Raw genomic sequence first — 20,045 nt, 5'->3', positions numbered from 1 at the left:
GGGTCGTAAATCTTCTTCCCGATGCTTAGAGCTGTTACATATAGATCTATTTGGTCTAATACCAGTCATGAGCTTAGGGGGAATGAAATCCACCTTGGTGGTTATAGATGACTTTTCAAGATTCACTTGGGTTATATTTCTCAAGTCCAAAGACCAAACTGCTGCTCAACTGATTAAGCTTTTCAGAAGACTATTAAATGAAAAATCAGTTGGAATTGATAGAATCAGATCTGATCGAGGAACTGAGTTCATCAATCAAATTCTTTTAAATTATTTTGAGAATGCAGGAATTAAGCATGAGCTCTCAGCAGCTAGAACTCCTCAGCAAAATGGTGTAGCGGAAAGGAGAAATCGGACCCTTAAAGAGGCTGCTAGAACAATGCTTGCTGATTCTGGTATCTCTCAAAGGTTTTGGGCAGAAGCAGTGAACATTGCGTGTTACACTCAAAACAGATCAATGATTAATAAGAATCATATGAAAACACCTTATAAGATCTGGCATGGAAGAAAAAGTGTGGTTTCCTACTTCAAAATATTCGGCTGCAGATGTTTTATACTTGTCAATGGTAAAACTCATTTAAAATCCTTTGATGCTAAATCTGCAGAGGGAATATTTCTTGGATATTCTTCAGTGAGTAAAGCGTATAGAGTCTTCAACAAAAATACTTTAAATGTTTAGGAATCTATTAATGTTGTTTTTGATGAAACTATACTAAATGATAAGCCAACTGATCAAGTTGAGCTAGCTGATAGATTTACAGATATAAGCATGGATGATGATGATGAAGAAGATATCCATATCACTCAAAGAAATCTTCAAACACCGGAACCGGAAGTATTGGATCAACCAGAAGAACCAGAAGCTGCTCCTAATGATCAGTTATTAGAGCCACCAAATGACATTCAGTTGCAAACTGAAACTGCTCCAACTGAAACTGAAAATGTTCAGTTACCCACAGAAGCAGTTGCTGATTCAGAAGCAATAAATGCTGAACTCAGATGGAAGAAATCACATCCTCCAGAGTTGGTAATAGGTAAACCATCTGATCCAGTAAGAACAAGAAATCAGATGCTCAATCTATTTATTCATTCAGCTTTCGTATCACAACTAGAACCCAAGAAGACTGATGAAGCTCTTGCTGATCCAAACTGGATAAATGCAATGCAAGAAAAGCTAAATCAATTTGTCCATAACAATGTCTGGAACTTAGTTCCAAGACCAATTTCGAAAACTGTTATAGGTACAAAGTGGGTGTACAGGAACAAACTGAACGAAGATGGTTCAGTTGTGCGTAACAAAGCAAGGCTAGTGGCACAAGGCTATAGGCAGGAAGAAGGAATTGATTATGATGAGACATATGCACCAGTTGTAAGACTGGAGGCAATCAGGATATTCCTCGCCTATGCATTATTCAAAAATTTCAAGGTCTATCAAATGGATGTGAAGAGTGCATTTCTGAATGGCCAGTTGCAAGAAGAAGTCTACGTTGAACAACCTCCAGGTTTTATCAATCATCACCTTCCTGATCATGTATATCATTTGAACGAAGCCTTATATGGTATTAAACAAGCCCCAAGAGCTTGGTACAAAACTCTTTCAAAATTTCTAACTGATCATGATTTTTCTGTGGATCAGTTGATAAGACCTTGTTCAAATTTTCCAAGAATGATCATATTCTACTCGTTCAAATTTATGTTGATGACATTATTTTTGGGTCAACTAACCCCAAATTATGCGAGAAGTTTGCTAAGTTAATGCAGGATAAATTCGAAATGAGCATGATGGGTGAACTGACATTCTTCCTTGGTTTACAGGTGAAGCAACTGGATTCAGGAACTTTTATCAGTCAAACGAAATACGCTAAGGAATTACTGAAGAAATTTGGTATGGAATCATGTTCAGCTGCAAGCACTCCCATGAGCTCATCAGTTAAATTAGACACTGATCAAGGGGGAATATCAGTCGAGACGACACTTTACAGAGGTTTAATAGGTTCATTATTATACCTAACTGCTAGTCGTCCTGACATTGTATTTGCTGTATGCATGTGTGCCAGATTTCAAGCAAATCCTATGCAATCACATTTTACTGCTGCCAAGCATATTTTGAAATATCTTAAGGGCACACAAAATCTGGGATTATGGTATTCTAAAGATTCATCTTTCAATTTAGTTGGATATTTAGATGCAGATTATGCAGGATGCAAGCTTGATCGAAAAAGTACAAGTGGATCATGTCAGTTTCTTGGAGACAGACTGATCTCTTGGTTCAGTAAAAAGCAAACATCCATAACAACTTCCACAACTGAAGCAGAATATCTCGCTGCTGGAAGCTGCTGTGCTCAACTGCTCTGGATTCAGCAGCAACTGAAAGATTATGGCGTTGATGCAAAGGAATCCCATATATTCTGTGACAATACAAGCACAATTGCTATTACCTATAATCCAGTTCTTCACTCCAGGACTAAGCACACAGATGTCAGACATCACTTCATCAGAGATCATGCTCTGAAGAAGAACATCAGACTGGAATACGTATCAACTGAGCAGCAAGCAGTTGATATCTTCGCCAAACCATTGGCTGAGACTAAGTTTTCTTATTTTCGCAATATACTTGGATTAATTGATTTATCTTAATCAGTCGTTACTTTTGTCTTGGTTCTTAATCCCTTCTTCAGTTTTGTTGTCACTTACTGACTCCTCAGTTAATTGTTGGATTCTATAACTCTCAACTGATGTCAGTTAATCTTCTATTAGTTAACGTTTTATCCGCTCAAGTGTTCGCATAGTATCTCACAAAGCTCATTACGTGCAGGAACAAGAAAACGAGGATAAAACAAAATAAACATTTTATTCAACCATAAATATTCTCCAGGACTACATTTTCATATTTTTCTTCTATATCAGCTATCCACATCCTCATCCAAACAGCTAGAGCTGAGGAAGAAGTCTTGCAGAAGCTGTGCGAAGAAGCTATACGATTGAGAGTCTCCAGCTCCCTTCGAAGCATCAGCTGGTAGAGATGACCATCTTTGAAGACGTCCACCCCCGCAGAAATGTTTAAGTGCTCCCGCACTTCTCTCAGTTGTGCCATTCGTTTGTAGGTGGTGGCCCTTCCAGAGTTGTACAGGAGCTCAAGCTCCTGTAACTCTTCCCAGTAGGGAAGACTATCATAGAAGACCTCGTCTTCTATGGCAGACTTTCACGCCTGCAGAGAGAATGGAGAAACGTTTGAGCTACTTGCACCTGCCATTTGCTTTGCTGATATACTTGTGACAAACTCTTTAACTCTTTAACTCTTATTTATAGACCAGGTCGAGGAAGATTAAAGGACATACTTAATGATGATTACTCTACCAAGCATCAGGATTTCCTTAATTAATCTTGCTTATATTATCTTCATTTTCTTTAATGCATTTATTAAGGGGGAATATTGGTGCTTAAGAGGTTAACTGAGAAGACAACTGATTAGTCAGCTCTCAACTGAAAGGACACAGTCTGACAACTGATCGTTCAGTTGAGCGTCTCACTAATCTTCTCATATACGTTAACTAATTAAATCTATTATATTCTAAATCAAGTGACGTGATTGTCTTTCAAGCATTAAATGCTGATTTTCAGAAAATGATTAGTGTCAACTTGGACACCTTTGAAACCGTTCAAATACACACGCATTTGGCACACGTACACACGTTGTAATTCAGAATTTCTATGGACTGATATGTATCCAAAATTTGAATAGTCACGTACATATGTACCATTCCCCGCTTCATTTCAGTTTTACTTTGCGTATTATCCACAGATTCTTGAGAAGCAAAAACTAGTTTCAACCTTCAACTTTTCTTTCAGGCATTCAATCAGTTCGAAATGGCAACTCCAGTTCCCGCTTATATGCTCAATGTTATGGCTATCAATTTTGGGTCCATCCTATCCTTCGGTGATGAGGATGTCAAGAAGGTCTTTCAAAAACTGGAAGCTGTTGGTTTATGAACGTTTTTGGGTACATCATCTCAAGAAATCTACCCAAAGGAACTTCAAGATTTCTATTCCACCGGTAAGGTCGACTCTGATGGCAACATAATTTCTATAGTCAATGATCAGTCTCTGACCATTTCTGAAGACTCCTTTGGAGAAATTTTCTCTCTACCTTCTGCTGGTTTGGCACAACTCTCGGATGTTAAGGCATCTGAGATTGAAGAGATGCAAACAGCACTCTCTGCTGATGGACGGAAGATCAAATTCTCCGATCCAAAGAAAGAACTGAAGTATGAAGTTCAATTACTTGCTGATGTTGTAGCTAAAGGGCTTTTGGCAAAAGCTGGATCATTTGCTGCCCTTACTTTGGAGAAATTTCAAGCCATTTCTGTTATTATGGCTGATCGACAATTCAACTGGAAGCACCTCATATTTACTGTTCTGAAGAATATGTTTCTATCTGCTAAACAATCCAAGGGATTTGCTGTGCAACTTAGTTATCTGCTGAAATTGAAAGGGTTAGTGGCTGATGACTCAGAAAGAGCATCAAGGTTTAAAGTTTTTACTGCGAAGAACACTAAGCCACAAAAAACCAAACTGGATATTTCTTCTGCTCAATTTGTCAAAATCAAACAGGAGATTGGGACTGAGAAGCAGCCCCGAAATCAGGGAAAAAAGCCAAAACTTTGGCTCAACTGAAGATGGCCAAAAGGAAATTAATCTTGAGCACTTCTGACTCAGAGAAAACTCCTTCTCCATAGATTGCCAAGAAACCGAGAACCCAAAGGGTTAAATCATCAACTGCCGAGGTATCTATTCCTTCTGATGCAATTATTTCTTCAGATGCTCAGCAACCAATAGAAGCAGTTCCTTTGAAAGTCATTCCACCAGAAGCTTCAGTTGGTGCCAAAAAGGAATCAGTTAGGACCAAAGCGCCTCTGATTCAAATCACTCGCCCTGTCACTGTGGCACCTGCTCGACCCAAAGGGATAAAATTTATAGAGGTGGTGGAATCAACTTGAACAGGATTGGAAATACCTCACATTCTGAGCCCTGATAAAGGCAAGGGTAAGCTGATTGAAGAGCCCAGACCTTCGAATGCTATTCAGACACATATTGACCTTGTTTGGGCAAAGGTTAATGGCTATGCAGCTTCAAAAATTAAGTCCTGCGATGCTTGGACAGCCTTTCGCACACAAATTTTTGCCAAGCAACTGAAAAAGAAATCTCAGCTGAACACCTTCATTAAACTGGAAGCTTATGTTCTCAGAACGGTGAAAGCTGCCACAATTACTCAGGCAATGGAAAGAAAATCTTATTTGTTTGATCAAGTGAGAGCTAAGAAGTTGGCTCAAATTTTTAGTAAGTTGAAAGATAACTACGTTCCGACAAATTCTACTGCATTTGCTGATCAAGCAGTAATTACCCAGCTTGATACCGATTTGCTTGGATTACAATCTCAAATCAGATTTTGGGAAATGGATCAGGAATTGGTTCTTCATCAAGGCGATTCAGATATTGATGAAGAGGATTCAGTTGAACAAACATCCTCCGGACAGGCTTTGGTTCCAACTGAAAGGTCAGTTTAGGATATGCCTCAACCATCTCCTGCTGAACAGCAACTGTACACTGAAGCCAAGCTTTCCTTTGCAAATATTGAAGAAATTATCCAAGTAGTGGTGCAGGATACTAAATTGAGTGACCCTTTGTCTAATCCAGTTGATCACTCTGCTGATCAAATCCATCCAGATGTCACCATTTCATCAGAAAAACCAGTTCAGCAAGATCCAATTGCTGACCAAGCTATTTCGACTGATGTGCCAATTGACTCTCACGTTCATTCTTTGGAGGCACCAATTTTGATCTTATCACCATCTGTCATTCATCCAGCCAGCTTTTCTGCTGATCAAAATCCACCCTCACCGCCTCCAGTTCAAGAAGAAATTATTGTAACTGATGCTCCAGTTCGAAATGTTGCTGATACTGTTTCAACTGAACAAGATTTAGTTATTTCCGAACAGACAACCAAAGAATCAGGAACATCTCATCAGTCTCCTCCTCCATCTTCCTCAGATATTGATTTTATTTTTGAAGAAGTTTAGCATATGCAGGAAAGTATGCAACAAATCATCACTGCCATATTGAAGATTCAGAACACTCAACTGTCACATACTCTGAAGTTTGACTCTTCCCATCAGTTCAACTTAGAAAAACTAAACGCCATACAAGCAGTTGTTACCTCTCTGACTTTTGTAGTTGACGATATACAGAAAACAGAGGGATTATTTCCGGTCTCACTGCCACTCAAAACTCCATCAACAAACAAGTGGACGGTGTAGAATCTATTGTTTCAAGAAAAATCAATTTACTTCAAGTTGCCATGACTACTGCTATCACCAATATTTCCGACTCTGTCCATCTCCTCTCTATTGATGTTAGAAAATTATCTTCTAAGATGGAGATGTTTGACAAAAAGGGGGAAGATAACTGATTTTATTTTAAGCAGAAGTAATCTTAAATTCGTGTATCAGTTGAATCTACATTTTATTTTATCTACAAGAGTTCAGTTATTCAGTTTTACTTTATTTTGAGTTTTGTCAAACACCATAAAGGGGTTGGAAACTTAATTCTGGTGCTTTGACAAAAAGACTTACCAACTGAACTTACCAATTGAACTTAGCAACTGAACAGCTCAACAACTGAACACGTCATCTGCTGAACTCAGTCAACTGTTCTACAACTGTAGTTTATTTTCGGCAACTGATTCGTTACCGGCTGACCTCTCAGTTGTACACATCATCAGTTGAAAGCGACAACAGACAAAATAGTACATATACCTGCAACTAGTAGTGGAACGCCGCATTGCAGAATAAACAGTGTACGATTGTCAGAATATATCGATGTGACAATCAACGGTTAGAATATTCAAACATTCTTTAATGTTACCGTTGAGAGGAGAGCCTATAAATAGTCGAAGAACAGCAACTGAAGAACCCCCGACTTTCAGTTATCCTATTCTACTTGCTGTTACGCTGCAAAAATATCTACTCGCAATCAGAAATCAAAGCTCACGCTTATTAGTCATATCAATAGTATTCAAGACTACATTCTTGAGCTTATTTAGCATTTTGTAATCTTTATAGATTTTCTAAGTTGTGCTAAGATCAGTTACGATCTATAAAAGTGTTGTATGCTAAGAGTTTCAGTTTTGGCAAAGTGATAAGTCCAAACTAAAGTGGGTCAGTACAGTGTCGTGTATTTGATCAAAGTCTTTTAGTGGATATCCTATCTTCGTGATAGAAGGGGTGACGTAGGAGTTATTCAATTCTCCGAACATCCAGAAACTTACTGTTTCATTATTTCAGTTACCATTTTCAGCTAGATATTCTATCTTTCAGTCAGTTAGTTTTCCGCAACTGTTTTGTTCAGTTTAACTGATTGTTGTTGACTGACAGGATATTTAGGTTCAGTTTTTAACAGAATTGAACTCATATTGTTGAAGAATATTTTAAATTTGAGCAGTGTTTATTCACCCCCCCCCCCCTTTCTAAACACTCTTTTCTCGATTAACCGATCCTATCAACTATCAAAGGTACTGCTTCTGTTAAAGCGATCCTATAGCTTCTGTTTTTATATTTTCTTCTGGTTATTGCTATCCCTACTGGTTTTGATTCTCATCACTACAATTAAATTAAGTCTATCAATTTCTCCCTTTGCGGTGATGCCAAAATCTAGAAGTTAGTAACGATGAATATGAAAGCAGATAGCAATTATAACTAAATAATCGATAAATATTTATAAACAGTTAAACGGAGTTTAAAAAACGGTAAAGAGTTTTAATCATCCTTTCCAATGTCTCTGAACAAAGTTTCCTCATCCTGAGTATCTTGGATTATGAAGGAGGATTCTGCATGATGATGTCCTTCAGATCTACCTTGTTTGTCCTTCCTTCTGTTCTACCTACCGCTTCCTCCTTTTCGGCGTCAAAAAAAGTGAGTAAATCATCCACTCAGCCAGTAAGATTGATAATTCCATCATTCAACATCTCCAGAAATGGGGCTTGATTCGAAACTCGATCATTAAGGGCTTGAAGAGATTGAATAGGGACTCAATCTTGGCATCGATGGTTTCAAGTTTTGAATCAGTAGCTTCAACTTTAGTTGAGATTGAGCGAAGAGACGAGCCATGATTAGATCCAGTTCTAATAACATCAGATTGACTGAGCATGATGTTAGCATGACTTGTTAAAACATTTTTCCTGAAGAGGCTGGATTCAACTTCGAGGCTTGCCAATGATTCTTCCGTGTTAATGACTTGTTTCGATACGCGTTCACGGAAGCATTTGGTGGCACTGACTTCACCATCATGATCATAAGACAACTGTTTTACTATCTTTGAAACTCTTTCAATATTCCGTCTCAGTATGTCATTCTCAGAATCAAGATTAAAGTGCTCTTCTTCTGGTGATGGAGTTCTTTCAAGTTGACGCTCTGAGATTTCAGCAAGATGAGCAACATGAGCTATGTGAGCCGGTGAATAAGTAGAAGGGATAATCAAGGTAGTAGAAGAGACAATTTCGGTTGGAGCAGTAGTAACAGGAGTGGACTGTTAAGTAGAAGTTCCTCCAAAAGCAGTAGATTTGTCAGGAGCTGCAGTCTCTTCTGGATGGGCAGCTTCAGTGGTTACCATTTGTGCACCAGCTGGAATGGATTCAGATGGAATGTTCAACAGAGCTTCCATTTCTGCTTGATGTTCTGCAGAAAATATCTCCAAATTTTGCAGTAGTGAAGCAGCATCTGATCCTTCCATCTGTTGTTCTGCTGGATGAGCTTCTGAAACGACCACATCATCAGCTTGAGTAGGTTCTGGGGCATAGAGACAGTAAGAGCAATGGATTGAATCACTTCATCAACTGATGCCAATTCCCAAACAGAAATAAGAGAAGATGATTGAGTAGGCAGCTTCAGTGATGCAGGAGTACTAAAGACCTTAGCTTCTGGTGGAGCTGCGGTCCGTTCCTTAACTGGCTTATTCTGAGTAAAAATGGGGACGAAGCCTGCTTGATATTGTACATGCTCTCCAAAGGCCTGTTCTTGAGTAAGAAGTTGCTCATTCATTATTTTCAATCTATCGGTCAAAATATTAATGACATGCTGATCCTGAGCAGCAGTAGGAATCATAGAGTCGAAATTCGACTTAAGAGTTTTTAAAACAGATTCCACCTTCTGACACTTCAGCTGCTAGAGAATGTAGCTTCGCCTGCTCATTGCCTCAATCACATTGTCAATTTTGGCAAAATCAAAACCTTCTTTGCATTCTTCACCATTTTTCCATATGCGCCTGGTGTTCTAAAATATATGATAGGATGGAAAATTCGAACCTTATTCCAGTCATCAAAGAAAGTTCTGCCTTCACTGGTAGATTTCTCAATCTCCTCCATGTGAAGATCAATACCAGTTAAGACGGACTTGGTACCAAGAACTTTTGGTTCTTCAACAAGTTTCCCTTTGCCTTTATCAAAAGATGATACAGGCATCACTAGTCTAAATGCAGAAGACCTTGCAGCAGATTCCTCAATGACGACTCCAGAAGTGGGTCTGAAAGACAGAGCACTAGTTGAGGTAGTGGTAGAAGAAGTGGCCGCTGGCTTAGTGACAGCCTGACAGGGACAGATTCTGGTAAAGAAGAGGTGGCTTCTGGAAACACTTGTCTCAAAGGGACAGTGTCTAAATCAGCGATGACTGCTGTTTTCTTGATGCGGAGAAAATTTCGAGCCTTCTTATTGCTAGGAGTGGCTGGCAGAGATGCCTCGGTAGGAGCAACTCTTTTTCTTAATCAGCGATGACTACTGTTTTATCTGAATCAGTGGAGATAACAACTCTTTTTCTCTTGATCTTCTTCTGAGGTCCTTGAGCCTCAGTTTGAGAATCTCCCACCTCCTTCTTCATAGAAATGAACTCAGCCACAATTGGCTTTGGCTTTAAAGCAAGTACATTGTCAGCATCGGGCATTGTTACGTAAGAAGCATCCTGTTCAGTAAAAGGAAAACCAACATACTTAAATATCGTGCTGATCTGAATAGCAAAACCAGAACTCTTCCTCACAACCATATCCTTCATTATTCTGAAAAGAAATTGACTCCAGTCCACCTTATACTCAGAAGTGATAGCTATCATCACTTGAACCTTCTCTTTGGTCAACCTATCAAACGTACTAGCTTTGAACAAGAGTGCCTTTGCGACAATATCAGCCAGCAATTGATATTCCATTTTTAGAAGCTTTTTAAAACAGAAGGGAGATAGTTCTTCTCCAGAAGCTGAGAAGATGAGGAGGGCAGTAGACATCTCCTCCTTAGAAATGCCAGAAAATTCAAAGATACCTGAAAATGGGAGAAAGAAAGTCGATCCCAATAGTGCAACATCAATGGAGATGGATGCATTATCCTTGGAATAAATGATTTTCCCTTCCTCTATGGTTGCCTTGGCATAGAATTCTAAGAGAGCAGTCTTGTAGAAAACAGCAGGTGTTTCAAAAAACCTTCTGAGACCAGATTTCTCAATAGCTTTAAACATGATGACAAGATTTTCGTCCTTGATTGTTAGGACTGATGCAAAATTAACTTGATAGGCGTTTAGTGTGTAAGCGCCAGCCATTTCTGCAATCAAGATGAAATCGAAGTAGATTCTGTAAGAGAGATGGATACAAGAGAAAGCAGTAGCTAGTAAGCAAAAGTCTGGAATCGTAAAAGTGAAATGAGATGAAAGAGGCTGTTAATATTCAAAATGTACAGCGGTCAGTGAAACATGAGGACACGTGTCAATATGTTTGCGGTTGAATTTTGAAAAATTAAACAGAGAGTGTCAGGTACGTCAAAATTTGAAAAAGGTAATGAAAAGGCGGGCTATCCAAGCGGTTACTGAAGAAAATCAGAAAAGTGTTTGTCGTTTTATGATAATATCTCCTGGAAGTCATAAGGTACTGGAGTATATCCAGTACTTTGATAAAAACAAGTAGACACATTGTTTTATCGAAAAGACAAACTTTCTTCTGCTTCTGACATAGCACGAAAATATTAGTCAGAATAAAATAATGTTCCCCATAAATTAATGCAACTAATAATTGCGAAGATACAAGATCTGAGGGAATGACAGATGACTCTTGATATTCGTGTATGATGTGAACAGTTGGACGTCTCTTCAGCTTCCCGAGGCTCTATATAAGTATTTGCAAGCTCACAAACTAAGTCATTTACACTTTTAACAAATCAAATGGGTAGTTCAAGCATCCTCTCGGAGTCCTCTCCAGAGTCTGAATCAGCAGATGAGTTTCAAAGAGCGTCTCGTAAGAAGATGTTTGAAGACATCCTTTTTCAAGATATGAAGACTTGGAAGAAATTTCTTGACCTGTAATCTAAACAATGAGTTAGATTGTTCTAAATTAGAAGGCCTAATCTGCAGAATCATCCTTTTCACAAACCACGATCATGCAAAGCGAGGGGATTCCAGCAGATCTTAGTTAGGTTCCTACTGAAGTACTCAGTACTACTGAAGTACTTCAAACTGCTGATATCAACAAATGTAGTAGATAAACAAAATGTAACGCATCTGGTTTTATGAATGAAAGAATAATTTTGTCATATCTCTTGTTTATCTACTACTTTTACTTATTGCTTATAGGAAAACAGAATATAATAAACAGAAGTTAAGATAAATCAATTAAACCAAGAACATTATGAAAATAAGAAAACTTATTCTCAAGCAGAGGCTTGGTAAAGATGTATGCTGCTTGTTGATCAGTAGAAACATATTCCAGATGAATGTCCTTATTCTGCACATGTTATCAATGTGCTTCGTTCTGGAATGAAGTACTGGATTTTGCGTGATTGCTATAGCACTGGTATTGTCACAGAAGATAGGTGATTCAGAGGCTTGAACTCCATAGTCTTTGAGTTGTTGTTGCGTCCACGGGATTTGAGAGCAGCAACTTCCAGCAGCAAGGTATTCTGCTTCTGCAGTAGACGTAGCTATGGAAGTATGCTTTTTACTAAACCAGGAGATCAGCCTATCACCAAAAAATTGACAAAAACCACTTGTGCTCTTTCTATCCAATTTACAACCTGCATAATCAGAATCTGAATATCCAATAAGATTTAAAGATGAATCATTAGGATACCATAAGCCGACATTTGTGTTCCCTTTAGGTATTTCAGTATACGTTTGGCAGCAATATAATGTGACTGCTTAGGGTTAGACTGAAATCTTTCACAAATGCAAACAACAAACAAAATATCAGGTCTACTGGAGTAAGATATAACAGTGAACCAATAAGAACACGATACTGAGTATCCTCTACTGAAACTCCACTTTCATCCTTATCAAGTTTAGTAAATGAGCTCATTGGAGTGGAAGCAGTAGAGCATGCTTCCATGCAAAACTTTTTCAGTAGCTCATTAGTATAGTTAGCTTGATTTATGAAAATTCAAATGTCAAATTGTTTGATCTGCTATCCTAAGAAGAATGATAATTCTCCCATCATGCTCATTTCAAATTGATCCTGCATTAACTTAGCAAACTTTGCACATAATTTGGGTTTAGTTGACCCAAAGATAATATCATCAACATAAATATGTACTAACATAATGTGCTTATTCTTAACTAAAGTGAACAAAATCTTGTCTACTATACCAATTGTAAAATCATGATTGACAAGAAATTGTAAGAGAGTGTCATACCATGCTCTAGATGCCTGTTTCAAACCATACAGGGCTTTGTGTAATTTGAATACATGATGTACTAAGAAATGATCAATAAAACTTGGAGGTTGTTCGACGTAGACCTATTTTTGAAGTAGACCATTTAGGAAGGCACTTTTCACATCCATCTGATAAACTTTGAATTTCTTAAAAGCAGCAAAGGCTAAAAATATTCTGATAGCTTCAAGCCTTGCTACTGGTGCATAGGTTTCATTATAGTCTATTGCTTCTGCTTTTCTGAAACCTTGAGCCACCAGTCTTGCTTTATTTCTAACCACAGTGCCTTCTTCATTTAGTTTGTTTCTAAATACCCACCGGGTTCCAATAACAGCTTGATGAGATGGTCTAGGTACAAGAAATCAAACTTCATTCCTTTTAAATTGATTCAGTTCTTCTTGCATAGCTCCAATCCAACTTGGATTCAGAAGAGCTTCTTCAATTTTCTTTGGTTCATCCTGAGAAATAAAGGCAGCATGCATATATTCATTAATCATATGGCTTCTGGTTCTCAAAGGATGTGAGGCCCAATTAAAAAATAGGCCCAGCCCATTTCCATAACATATTAAACCAACCCATTTGATAGAAGAAATCAGAATCGCTCAATTCCAGAAAGCTCTTCCCCAGCCTTGCCCGTCGTTTCTCTCCACTTTCTGCTTCAGTCGTGCACTGCCACCGGTAGTCGGAGAATAGTGCAGCAGCTTAGCAAGCTTTCTTCCTCCATTCTATTAGCTTCTTTCTTGCCTTGAATCGGAAGGTTGCAAGCTCTATCGGTCCTGTTTTTACAACAACCATACGTGTAAGCTTGGATTCGGTTTTAGGTAAGGTTTTGGCTTCGATTATTGGTTGTTCTCGGTGGATTACTTTGAAAAAGTGAAGTATTAAGCTTTTCCCCTAATTTCCAGCTCGTTTTTCAGATCGTGAATAGTGTTTCCGATGATTTTTTCAGGGAGCCATCTTCACAAGATCACCATTGTGTGTTTAAGCTTAGTTTCTTGAGGTATTAAGCTTGAAATTCCAGAATTTGATCGGGTTTTATAGGCTGTCCGGAATTTGATTTTTAACCGCTCCGATATAAATTGTTTTAGTCAGTTGAGATGCGTTATACTGAAATGTATAACGAATTTATATTGTAGGTTATATCATTGGACGAGTTCATTCGATAGTCCTTAAGGAATTCTGTGTTATTGTAAGTTGAAGTTGAGGTACGCTCAAACCTATATCATTATGACGATTATATTGGCGTGTAAGAATATTCGGTGAATGTTATTTGCTATTATGTGCATTGAATGTTTATTCTGTTGCATGCATGCATTAATTGTATTGGCATAACATATTGAGCCTTGACTCCTTTGACAGCGATTTATGTTGATTATGTTGAGATATAATGAGTCATCAAAGGGACGAGTGGGTTAGGATTAGCCACATTCCCAGATGACAGCTAGGGATGAACGACTTAGCTACTCTCATTCTCGATGCTACGTGCATGGACGAGCGGCGATTTGATGCTGCACTCCTGGCACGGGTGGCCACTGTTACTGTTGATGATGCTATTCGTTTGAACTCCATTTGGTATCCATTATTCCATTGTTACCCTTCATGCATCGAATGTCATTGCATTTACTTGGTATTATTACATGTCTTTTATATACGTCGTGATTTTACTGGTTTATCGTATTGGGGTCTGACCCCTGTTCTCTTTTTATGTTATGGTTGTTTTTGATGCCATAGCAGGTCATTCCAAGGGATTTGACGCGTCTGGTGGAGCGTCAGCGAGTGGTACCCAGTAGTCAGTCGGTTGGTGTCATGGTTCCCAGATATTTATATATATATATTATGCTGATTTGACACATTTGCTAGGGAGATGTCCTGTGTAGCTGTATGGTGTTGTTTTTATGTTGTTTTGGATTTTATTTGTGGTATGTTGTGTCTAGTCCTGTCCAGTGGGGCTGCAGGATATTTGTTTGGTTTATTGTGAACTTGATGTCATTTTCGAGCGTATATTGATGTTGTTGTGTTTTGAAATTTTTAGGATGTCCTACTTACGGGTAGGTCATGCCGAAATTTCCATAGGTCCTAATGAACGTTTTAAACTCGTTTTCACTGTTTACACCGTTAAATCATTGTTTTTTGGTAATTAGATATTAATTAAGAGCACGGGCCCTGACAGTTTGGTATCAGAGCGTAACTGAGATATGCTCGAATTAGAGTCTAGGACACTCGTGTTTAGACACAAATAAAATGATTGTGCATGTGTTTGATTATTTTCTCTCATTTGTTTTTATGTTATGGATAAATTGTATCAGCATGACTAGAAAGTATTAGTTTAAGTTTATGCTGTTATGCTAAACCGATTATTTTGTTTCTGCTTGTAGATTAAATCTTTTTGTCTTTTAGATGGCACATGGTCGTAAGGGCAGAAAAGGAAAGGAAGTTGTTCAGGAATCTGAAGCTCCTAATGTGAGAGGACTTAACGAGACTGATTGGGGAAGACGAGTTCGTCGTCCTCGTGGTGAAGCACGAAATCTTAATGTTGAACATGAAGTGGATCAGTTGACTAGAGGAATGGGTGAAATGGAACTAGTGACATCCCGATTTCAGAACATGCGTCCTCCTCAATTCTTTGGGAATGAAGATGGTGAGAAAGCTGTAGCATGGTTATAAAGTATGAAGCTTTTTTTTAATATGTTGGAGTAAACTCCTGATTTGCAACTTAGTTGGCTATTTATCAATTAAAAGACCGAGATCAGTTATGGTGGGAGACTATTGAGGAAGCTCTAAAAGAATCAGGTGAAGAGTTACTTGGGATGTATTTTGCGATCAGTTTGCTCTAGAATATTCAACGCCTTCGTATTATTTGGCTAAGAAAGCTGAATTCAATAGATTTACTCAAGGTAACATGACTGTAGTGGAGTATGCCTCTCAATTTTCAGCGCTTCTTGCCTATGTTCCTCATGTTGCTAGCAGTGATTGGAACAAGTATCGCATTTTATGCCAGGATTGAATCGAACCATTTGCACTTTAGTAGTAGCTGGAGCGCCTGTTAATTATGCCGATGCTGTATAGAAAGCCAAGAATGTGGAGGCGAGTCTACTTTTTTCCGAGCCACAGTCAATTCAACCATGTTTTCCTCAGAGTTTCGGGAGCAATGTGCCGATGCCAGTGGGTGCACCACTATACCGACCTTTACTGCCGTATCAGCCTTCGTAGTCTTATCAGCAAACAAAGAAACATTTTAAGGCCAAAGGAAAATAGTTCAAGAAACAGACTTGTAGTAGTTCTTCTAGTTCTGGCAGTCAGCGTGGAGGTTCAGTTGGGTCACCGGGTGGAGTTTTTTGATCATTGTGGTGGTAAGCATATCAGTACTCAGTGTACGGGAGTTCATGGATCTTGTAATATCTGTGGGCAAGTTGGACATTATGCTAGAGTATGTCCGAATGCAGTGAGACAACAATTTCAGCAACCTCAGTTTGGTCAGGGTTTTAGAGGAGAAGTAACTAGACATTTTGTTCCGACTCAGTCTTTTCAGCAGTCTAGCTATCCTCAGCCTAGAGGTTCTGCACAACCGCGTTTTCCAGGGCCACAACAGGCTCGAGTTCGTGCTTTAAATCATGATCAAGTTCAAGACGCACCAGGTGGAGTTATTGCAGGTATTTGCCTTATTTTTAATCATCTTGTGTGTATACTGATAGACACATAAACATCTCATTCATTTGTATCTGCTATATTTGTTGATGAGCATGAGATTGCTACTACTCCGTTGATAAACACTGTGTCACTCTCTACACCTGTCGGTGTGAGTTCGATGTCTAATGACATAATTCTGAATTGTGTGATTAGATTCGATGATAGTATTATGATAACTAATCTCATCAAGCTAGATATGTCTGATTTGACTGTATTTTAGGAATGGATACTCTTTCAAATTATCGAGCTACCGTGGATTGTTTCCATGAAGTTTTCAGATTCAGACTGTATAATGGCAGTAAATGGAATTTTTACGGTAGTGATTTGCAATCACGTCCATTGGTGTCAGCAATGGAAATTTTTGAATCTTGTCAATAGAAAGTGAAGGATTCATGATCTATGCAGTTGATATGACACATGGAAAAAGATTTGAAGTTTCAGATATTCATTTTGTCAAGGAATTCCCTGATCTATTTCCCGATGAGATTCCTGGATTTCCAACCCAGAGGGAATTCGATTTTAGCATTGAGTTGGTGTCCGGGTCAAATACTATTTCTAGAGCATCATATCATTTGGCTCCAGCAGAATTAAAAGAACTCAAAGAGCAATTACACGACTTACTGGAAAAGGCTATATTAGACCAAGCATGTCACCTTGGGGAGGCTCCGGTATTATTTGTAAAGAAGAAAGAAGGAACAATGAGAATGTGCATTGATTACAGGCAGTTGAACAAAGCTACTGTGAAGAATAAGTATCCTCTGCCACGTATCGATGACTTGTTTGATCAGTTGCAGGGTACATCAGTGTATTCAAAGATCGATCTTTGTTCTGGATATCATCAGCTTAGAGTTCGAGAGGAAGATGTTCGGATAACACCAATTCGAACACGTTATGCACATTATGAATTTCTAGTTATGCCTTTTGGATTGACTAATGCTCCTGCGGTTTTATGGATTTGATGAATCGTGTTTTTCGAGAATTTATAGACAGATTTGTTATTGTCTTCATAGATGACATTCTGATTTATTCAAAAACAAAGAAGGAACATCGAGAACATTTAAGGTTGGTCCTCCAAATGCTCATAGCAGCGCAATTGTATGAAAAATTTTCTGAATGTGAATTCTAGCTAGGCAGAGTGGTATTTTTGGGTCATGTTATATCAGCTCAAGAAGTATCAGTGGATCCTAGTAAAGTGGAAGCTGTTATCAATTGGCCAACACCTACAAATATTTCTGATATTCGCAGTTTCTTGGGATTGGCATGATATTATAGGTGTTTTATTGAAGGATTTTCTATTATAGCAAGGCCTATGAATCAATTAACGCAAAAAGATCGACGTTTTGTGTGGACTGATGAATGTGAGTCAAGTTTTCAGACTTTGAAGGAAAAGTTGACAACAGCTCCAATGCTAGCTTTACCATCAGGCTCAGGTGGATATGTTTTTTGTTCAGATGCATGTCTAAATGGACTTGGTTGTGTTTTAATGCAAAATGGGCGAGTGATTGCATATGCTTCTCGTCAGTTGAAGCCGCATGATACCCGATATCAAGTCCATGACTTAGAGTTGGCTGCCATTGTGTTTGCATTGAAGTTATGGTGTCATTATCTGTACGCTGAGCATTTTGTGATTTATTTGGATCACAAGAGTCTTAAATATATTTTCTCACAGCCTGACTTGAACATGAGACAACATCGATGGATGGAGTTGCTTAAAGACTTTGATTTTGAGATTAAGTATCAACCAGGTCGAATGAATCTTGTTGCAGATGCTCTCAACAGGAAAGTTCAGAATGCTATGTTGACATCTTTGACTATCACTAAAGTTCACAAGCACTTGGGAACTTCAGGATGGACTTATCAGATCAGTGGAGATTATTTTGTAGTATCATCTATTCTAGTTGAGCCACAGATTTTGTCCAGCGTCAAAGCATCACGTAAAACCAATCCGCACATTCATAGATGAAAAGTATTGTCTCGAACAGGTCAGACAGAAACGTTTAGTGTTGTCTCAGATGGTAGTCTGCGCTTTAATGGTAGACTTGTGGTTCCTAATTTGATAGATCTGAAAGAAGCTACACTACGGGAAGCACATTGTAGTCGACACAGTATTCATCCAGGAATTCGATAGATGTATCATACCTTGAGAGCTCATTTTTTGTGGGAAGGTATGCAGAAAGATATTTCTCATTTTCTGGCTAAATGTTTAACGTGTCAACAAGTTAAAGCCGAGAGAATGAGACCTGGTGGAATGTTACATAGTCTTGAAGTGCCACAGTGGAACTGGGAGCACATTGCTATGGATTTTGTGAAATCGTGGTTGTGATGCGATTTGGGTGATTGCCGATAGATTGTCTAAATCAGCTCATTTTATTTCATATGATCGTACTTGTACTGATTTGAAAATGGCGAAACTGTACATTGATCTTATAGTAAGATTGCATGGTGTGCCAGTAACCATAGTATACGATCGTGATCCAAGGTTTGCTTCGAAGTTTTTGGGAAGTTTGCAATCAGCTTTGGTTTCAAAGTTGGCTATGAGCACTGCCTGTCACCCACAGACAGATGGTCAGAAAGAACCATTCAGACGTTTGAAGACGGGTTACGGGCAGTAGTGATGGATTTCAAATATGGTTGGCAAGAATCATTGTCTTTGGTTGAATTCTCTTACAATAATAGTTTCCAGGCAACAATTGGTATGCACCATTTGAAGCTTTGTATGGTCGAAAGTGCAGATCGCCGATATGTTGGGTATATGTAGGAGAAAGACAGATGTCAAAACCAGAAATTTATTCAAGAGATGAAAGATAAAGTTGAATTGATCAGGAAAAGGATGAAAGCTGCCCAGAATCATCAAGCCAGTTATGCTAATAAAAGGTGTATACCTTTAGAGTTCCAAGTGGGAGATTATGTTTTCTTGAAAGTATCACCATTCCGGGGTACTATGAGATTTGGACATAAAGGTAAGTTAGCTCCGCGTTATATTGGTCTGTATGTGATTGTTGAGAGGATTGGCACATTGGCTTATCGTTTGGATTTGCCGCCGAGTTTGTCTTTGATACATAATGTGTTTCATGTATCTATGTTGCGGAAGTATGAGCCAGATCTGTCTCATATCTTGAATGTCGAGGATGTAGAGTTGGACAGTTCCCTTAGATATGTTGAACATCCAGTGAAAATTTTGGACCGCAAGGAAAAACAACTCAGGAGCAAGACGATTACATTAGCTTTGGTACATTGGAGTAGACATGGAAGAGAAGAATCTACATGGGAATTAGAGGCAAAGATGCGACAAGAATGGCCTCATTTGTTTGAGAATGTAATGAATTATGCAATGTATATATAATTTCATATGTATTATCAATCGTAGTGCAGCAGCTTAGCAAACTTTCTTCCTCCATTCTATTAGCTTCTTTCTAGCCTTGAATCGGAAGGTTGCAGCTTGATCGGTCCAGTTATTCCAGCAACAATACATGTAAGCATTGTGATGGATCGTGTGTGCTAGCGCCTTCGAAGGCATTTCACACATAACAATCTTCAGTGAGCTTCAATAGCTCATGTTCTAAGAATATTAACACCGATTAATTAAATCGAGTTTGGTTTTAAACCAAGCGGAAGAAACTCGAAGTAATCCTTC

General features: G+C 38.6%; 1 protein-coding gene across 1 annotated transcript; it reads left to right on the top strand.

The window, feature by feature from the left end:
• Positions 1-19,208: 19,208 nt before the first annotated feature.
• On the top strand, positions 19,209-19,754 carry LOC140805429 (uncharacterized). The gene has a single exon (XM_073161700.1). The coding sequence runs from the start codon at positions 19,209-19,211 to the stop codon at positions 19,752-19,754; it is 546 nt and encodes a 181-aa protein (XP_073017801.1).
• Positions 19,755-20,045: the final 291 nt, after the last annotated feature.

Source organism: Primulina eburnea, chromosome 11 (genome assembly GCF_022965805.1).
Source record: "Primulina eburnea isolate SZY01 chromosome 11, ASM2296580v1, whole genome shotgun sequence".
Lineage (NCBI taxonomy): Eukaryota > Viridiplantae > Streptophyta > Magnoliopsida > Lamiales > Gesneriaceae > Primulina > Primulina eburnea.
Note: the sequence above shows the minus strand (reverse complement) of the source record. Positions and strands in the feature narration are given on the sequence as shown.

Coding starts and splice junctions, on each gene's coding strand:
- LOC140805429 (XM_073161700.1), top strand. CDS start 19,209: ATGAAAGATAAAGTTGAATTGATCAGGAAAAGGATGAAAGCTGCCCAG.